This window comes from Propithecus coquereli, unplaced genomic scaffold, assembly GCF_000956105.1.
Source record: "Propithecus coquereli isolate 6110/MARCELLA unplaced genomic scaffold, Pcoq_1.0 Scaffold230, whole genome shotgun sequence".
NCBI classification, from domain to species: domain Eukaryota; kingdom Metazoa; phylum Chordata; class Mammalia; order Primates; family Indriidae; genus Propithecus; species Propithecus coquereli.
Window position 1 is genome coordinate 1,015,238 of NW_012147842.1, and position 7,321 is coordinate 1,022,558.

The 7,321-nt window shown below is 39.8% G+C and overlaps 1 protein-coding gene across 1 annotated transcript in view; it reads left to right on the top strand.

Annotated features, from left to right (window-relative positions):
* The window catches only part of CENPC (centromere protein C), a 105,556-nt gene extending 98,866 nt beyond the window's left edge, over window positions 1–6,690 (top strand). The window contains 3 exon segments of the mRNA XM_012645340.1: window positions 3,327–3,422; window positions 5,827–5,981; window positions 6,586–6,690. Of these exon segments, the coding sequence (XP_012500794.1) occupies window positions 3,327–3,422; window positions 5,827–5,981; window positions 6,586–6,690 (356 nt within the window).
* The last annotated feature ends 631 nt before the right edge of the window (window positions 6,691–7,321 follow it).

The following is a 7,321-nucleotide window of genomic DNA, read 5'->3' on the forward strand; positions in this document are numbered from 1 at the left end:
AGACACTTTTTAATATAATCAAGTCTCGTTTATTTATTTTTATTGTTGCTCTATTTGCCTTTGAGGTCTTAGTTCTAAATTCTTTACCTAGGCCAATATCTAGAAGAGTTTTTTTTCTAAGTTTTCTGCTAGAATTTTTATGATTTCATGCCTTACACTTAAGTCTTTCGTCCATCTCGAATTAATTTTTGTATATGGTGAGAGATAGGGGTCCTGTTTCATTCTTCTGCATGTGGCTGTCCAGTTTTCCCAGAATAATTTATTAAATAGGGCTTCCTTTCTTTCTCCAGTGTATGTTGTTGTCTGCTTTGTGGGAAGATCAGTCAGTTGTAGGTAGATGATTTTATTTCTGGGTTTTCTATTGTTTTCCATTGGTCTATGCATCTCTTTTCATGCCAGCACCATGCTGTTCTGGTTATTCTAACCTTGTAATATAATTTGGAGTCAGGTAGTGTGATGCCTCCAGTTTTCTTCTTTTTGCTCGGGATGACTTAAGTATTGGGTCTCTTTCTTCATTCCATATGAAGTTTAGTATTTATTTTTCTAATTCTGTGAAAAATGACCTTGGTATTTAATAGGGATTGCATTGAATCTGTAAATTACTTTGTTTGGTATGGACATTTTGAACAATATATTGATTCCACCAATCCATGAGCATGAGATGTTTTCCATTTTTTTGTGTCATCTCTGATTTCTTTCATCTGTGTTTTGTAGTTCTTGTAGAGATCTTTAACCTCTTTGGTTAAGTATATTCCTAGGTTTTTATTTTCTTTGTAGCTGTTTTTAATGGTATTGAGTCTTTGATTTGACTCTCAGCTTCTCTGTTAATAATATGTAGAAAAGCTACTGACCTGGTGTACATTGATTTTCTTCTTCTCCCTCAGGGTTACCTATAATTAGTTCATATATTAGTTCACTCACATAGTCCATGTTTCTCTGAGTGATTATTTATTTCTTCTTTATTCTCCTTTCTGCATCTTTGACTGACTGGGTTGGTTTGAGAGCCTTGTCTTCAAGCTCTGAGATTCTTCTGCCTGGTTTAGCCTGTTGTTGACGTTTTCTGCTCTATTTTGAAATTCCCTAAATGACTCTTTAATTTCTTCAAGTTCTATTGACATATTTTCTTATGTTGTCTAGCTCTTTAGCGACTTTCATTTTTTTTCATTGATGTCTTGAAACATTTTATTGGCTTCTTTTTGTTGATTCTCAACTTTCTTTTCAATTCCATTCATCTTATTTGCCAGCCATATTCTGAATTCCATTTCTAACATTTTGACCATTTCTGTTTGTTGGGATTCATTGCTATAGATCTATTGTTACTGCTTGGGGGAGTCAAACTGGTTTGCTTTTTCTTGTTGCCAGAGTTCTTTTGCTGGTTTCTTCTTATCTGAATTCTCTTCTTTTAGCTCAGGGCTAATAGGCGTGCAGTGCACCTGTTCTGTGCTGAGTACTCTCCTACTTAGTGAGTAGAAGGAGAGGTCCCAAGATGGCGCTTTTTGTGTGCTGCTCTGGAGGACGGACCCTGCAGTGGGAAGGGGCTTGTGCACTGAGAGCCTATAATGCAGCTGTTCTGTTTTGTCCCATTCTCCTGTGATTGTCCCAGTTCAAGCTGGTGCTGGATGATCTTCATGCTGAGTTCTGGGTTGTTCTCAGACCACCATTGGAAGCTCAGGTTGGGAACTGGGCAAAACCCCTCTCCATGGAGTTTGGCATTGTGGGGATTGCTTTGCCCAGGTCTCCCAAAAGAGGTGACAGTGGCAGCTGGGTGAGTCTATCTAGGCAGTGGTCATGGGTGTCTGGACTGTGGGTGTTTGCTCAGAGGGGGTCCAGTTGCGATGGCAGCTTGAGCTGTCGGGTCCCTGGGGGAGTGTTGGACCGTGGTGGGTCGTTCCCACCAGGCAGCCTGAGCAGTCTCGGGTGGGGCCACGAGGCCTGGTGGCAGTGCTGGCGCTGCGAGAGGGGCGCTACTGGGCTGGGCAGCAGTGCTGGAGCCTCTCGCAGGTAGACCCACTGCCTGGAGCTAGGGCAGGAGCGGTGAACGAGGTTGGACTATGGGACAGCAGTGCTGGAACCGCAGAGGTAGGTCTCCACAGAGGAGGATCTGCTCAGGGGTAGGTGGCTACAAGGGGGTTGTGGGCATGGGGCTGCGGAGCTGGGGCTGCTAGGCAGCCTGTGCTCTCCCCCTACACAGGTCCTGCGGAGGCAGTCACCACTAGGGTTCACAGGTGGCGTCTGTGACACCCATTTAGCTCAAATGCCCTGTTGTGGGGGGAGGGTGCTCAGCTCCCAGTCACAGGGCCGGGCAAGAGAGAGTGTCTTTGTCTGCTCTCTTCCTGGTCCAGCGGGGACGATGTGGAAGTGGCTGCAACAAATCCGGGCCCCGTGTAGACCTTGCACCCTGGACCTTCGAGCTCAGAATGATGTCAGTTGCAGTAACCTGGGAATGGAAGCCACCAGGTCCCTACTGTACCTGCTTTCCAGTGCGGTGTCTCTGCACAGACTCCAAGCAGCTCCCTGATCAGTCCGGAGGTCTGTGGTAGTCTTTGGGGCCCCCTCACAGCTCAGGCTGAAGTGCTTCGGGGGGAGCATGGAGCCCCAAGGCTTTTTCCTCGTGTCCCTCCCCATGTGTGGATGCCTTCCCCAGGTACCTTTCTGTCTTGCAGAATGGATCTCCCTATCACCTTGTCCTTCACTCTGAATGTCCCCCCGTCATTCCTCCAGTGATTCACAATGCTCTTTCCAAGAAGGCCTATCTGTAGGTGGACATCCACCTGCAGTTTTCCATCCTCTCCTTGACAGCAGCGTGCACGGGCTGCTTGTAGTCCATCAAGCTCCTGAACCCTAAAGAATTCTTTCTAAAGTGTATTACTTACTTCCAGCTCTCTTAGAGAATTTGTAAAACGTCATTAACTTCTTGATAATGTAAGAGTTGAAGAGTTGACATGTTATGATAGGCTTATAGAAAATAGGAAGTTTAAGGTATTTGCTTCTCTATTAAATCACTGTAGATTTTTTGGTCAGGCGTGGTGGCTCACACCTCTAATCCCAGCACTTTGGGAGGCCAAGGTGGGAGGACCGCTTGAGGCCAGGAGTTTGATACCAGCCTGGGCAGCACAGCAAGACCCCATCCATTAAAAAAAAAATGTGGGTTTTTGAATTTGAATTTTTGTTTTTCAGAGTGATCATTTATAAACAGGAAGAAACTGTTATGCCTCTGGCAGATTTCTTTTATAACTTCTCTATACCTGTATTTTGTACTGAACTTTTTTATAATTAAGAAGAATTTTAAGTAACTGGTTTATATTTCAATGGTATTTCTTTTGCAGAGAGTAGATTAATGGTAAATCTGGATATTCCTCTAGGAGATCCTTTGCAGCCAACAAGGGTAAAGGACCCAGAAACCAGAGAGATTATTCTCATGGGTAAGATCAGGGATGATATTGAAAATACTTAATTAAACTACTAGTAAGAACAAACTGCCTGCTGGATGATCAGCTTATCTACTTTCTCTTTCTCTCCTGAACTCTTTCAGTGCTAAAGTCCAGTAGAGGATCTAGTTCCATTAAGCAGTCTATGTGAGGACAGGTGGGGGGAGTTTTGATGGCAGACAACCTTTAGGGGATGTATAGTACCATGCATTTGTCCGCTAGGGTACAAGCGCTATCATCCGGAGTGTTGCCTCTCCCAAAAGGGTCTAGGCCTTCTTTGACCAGGAAGACACATAGGGACAGGGGCTGTTGATGGGGAATTGTAGCAAGTTGGCTGACAAACCCAAGCGTACACTCTGTGGGGCCAGGCAGGGATTGTGAGCAGGGGACAGACAACCTTCTGGGCCTGTGGATGCCAATAATGGTACTTGGGACATGAAACCTTGGTGAGGATGACTAGCAAGGGCATCAATCAGCCATACAAATGCCAGCTTTAACCTTAAGGCTGACAACAAGGTCCTTGAAACCTCTAAGTATATTAGAATATGCATTAAGTATTTAGTCTCTGGAAAGCTATGGAAGGTCCCAAGAGATGGACTATAGTAGGGTAGGGGGTTAGGAAATACTCAGCTATTTACCAACCAGGCAATATTCACATATAGGAAATATTTAAATATTTTAACAACTGTTATGATTGTATCACTGAGTACTGAGGATTATTTGTCCTAAGTCAGAATATAATTAAGTCAAACCAGAAAAAGTGGTAATAGTATTCCCACTTAAAATTTTGACTATGAAATTGGTTCCATTTGACTTCTTGATAGCTTAGCCAAGTTATTTCTATATTCAGATTGTTTTTTGGAAACAGAGGTAGAAGTACAGAGAGTTTTGTTTAGTGTCTTAACTAAAAACATTGCTGTACTCTACCAGATTAGAAAAGTTATGAGTGTTTTCAGGAGTTCATTTTTTATCTGTCTCTTATATCCGTGTATTTTTCTGTATCACGTAGTCTGTGAGATCACTTAGATTCCAAAATATCCAGGAAAATATAATCAGAAGCTGGTGAGAGAAGAATGTTAATTATAGATCTGGAAAGATTTGTGAGTAAAAGGGAAATTTTTGGAAGTGAGATAGTAATTTCTGAGTAACAGTTAGAACTCTGGTTTCTCATAGCTTTTACCTGATAAATAAAAGTCTTATTAGTCAAGCAAACAGAAAAAAAATCTGTTGGCATAGTGATGATACATTTGTGGGCTATTTTAATTTTTTTTTTTTTTTGGCTATATAATTGGAGACAAGCTCCTGATCCATTTATTCATTTATTCACTCAACATTCATTTACTTACTCATTTACTCAAATCATGTTTATGCAGTAACTAATATGTGCCAGGGATTGTTTTAGGCACTGGAAATACAGCAGAGAACATGATAAAGTCCCTGTACCTCAGTATGCTTATATTCTTGTGTGCTAAAAACTGAAAATAAGCAGACGAACAAATATATGAGTCATCAGATGGTAATAAGTGCTGTAGATAAAAATAAAACAGGGTAAGGGGTGTCGGGGGGTAGTGCTGGAGGTGGTGTGGGGAGGAGGCTGCTGTTATGTAGGTTGATCCAAGAGCTGCCTCTCTAGCTAAGTGACTGGAGGAGATAAGAAAGCAAAATATGTGGCCCTCCAGGGAAAGAGCATCTCATGCAGAAGGAACAGCAGTTCAAAGGCCCTGTGGCAGGAATGTACTTCATATATTCATGGAGGCCAGTGTGAATAGAGTAACAGAAGGGGAGAGATTAGGAAATGAGAGAACAAATAGAAATTTAGATGATGTAGGACTTTAAATGCCATTGAAAGGAGGTTGGCCTTTCCAGCGAGTGAGATGGGAAGTCATTAGAGTGTTTTGTGCAGAGAAGGGACACGTTTTGACTTTATTTTAAACTTTTTAAAAATAGGAATTCTTTCTTATATTATATTTCAGCTAATCTTATTTTCTGTCTCAGCTGTAGTAGAAATAATAATGTTGCCATTATTAAAAACTAAGACTGACAAAGTGTTTACTTTGTGCCAGACAATGTTTTAAATAGTTTACACACATTAACTCTTCAATATCCACAGCAACTAATTAACATAGATGAATTTCTATTATTCCATTTTACAGAAAAGGAAACTGAGGCAGAGAAAAGGAGCTTAATTAACTTGCCTAGGGTCATGATCCTTATAAGGCAGAGGCCGGATTTGACCTCTGATGTTCTAGCTCCAGAGTCAATGATGTGATCAGTTCTATCTCTTTAAAGCAGATTTATATCTAGAAATAACTCCTTGTTCTACATATGTGTATATAAGTTATATCATTGACCAATGTCATTGCCATTGCTTTATATTAGTATTAATATTTTTACCTAGATCTTGTAAGGCCACGAGATACATACCAATTTTTTGTTGCGCATGGTGAGTTGAAAGTATATAAAACATTGGATACACCCTTATTTTCTACTGGGAAATTGGTATTAGGACCACATCAAGAAAAGGGAAAGCAGCATGTTGGCTCAGATATATTGGTGAGTATATTTCTTCGTATGTTTATAAGTTTCGCTATAGATGCAACTCTGATTTATTGGATTTGATGAGACATTAAATTTTTTTTCCCTCAAGTGAATCCTATTACCACCCTACACAGAGAAATGTTTTTATTTGTTAAATCTATTTAGAGTCACACAACCAACAGTTATTTAAAAGTACCTGTTCTATGCATAACACTGTAGCCTTGAGGTCCAGAAGTTTAGGGAATGATCTTTACTTAAAAGAATCTGAAAATATAGATTTGCAAACAAATCATTAGAATTTTAGTGCCAGCAACAGTGCAAATCCTTTCCATGCTTTGAGTTTCTCTGACTCCTGCTTCATTGCTTCTCTGCTTCCAGCAATCAAAAGTTCTCTATTTTTAAGGGCTCATACAATTAGATTGGGCCCACCTACGTTATCAAGGATAATTTCCTTCTCTTGGTTCCCTTTCGCCATGTAACATATTTACAAGTTATGTAGATTAGAGCATAGGCATTTGTAGGGAATTCTTATTCTGCTTACCACATTTTCTTTAAGGTTCTTTGGAGTGGTGTTGTCATGGTTCACTTCGGAATAAGATTTTTATTTTTAATTTTACAGATTTTTTATGTTAACTTTGGTGACCTTTTGTGTACCTTACATGAAACATCTTATATAATAACTACTGGGGATTCATTCTATATTCCTTCAGGTAAGCATAATTAGAGACATTTTATTTTACATAGTTGGACAATATCTATATAGTTGTTCATGGGCACCATGAAAATTGAAGCCACAGAGGTCAAAACGAAGTGTGATATTACTGATGCCAAAGCAGTTTGATACATACTATCCTTTAATTTTATCATTAGATAAGTGCATTAGTGTTTGGGAACATGAAAATTGAACAAGAGTTGTTTATTACTGAACATAAAAATTATTTAGAGGGTATGTTATATTTCAGAGTAGAAGGAAAATTATTTCCCCCATGTTATCTCTGAGAAATTATATACTCAAACAATTTTTAGTGGATTATTTTAAACACACATAACGGGGTGCTTCCTCCAGCTATTGAAGAGCACAGGTCATTGGAAATAGGTATTTTAATCTATTCTAAAAGTTTAGGATACATAAGCCAACAAAACAGGCAAAAATTCCTGCACTCATGGAGCTTGCATTCTAATGGAAGGAGACAATAATTATAGCTATGTTTATATAGTCCTTAGTATGTGCCAGCCAACACTGTTTTGAATACTTTATTAACTTGGTTAATCTTAATATGTATCAATTTCTAATATATAGAAAGTCTCAGTAATAGTACGCAATGTTAATAGACGTGCCATATGTGATGCTTGCT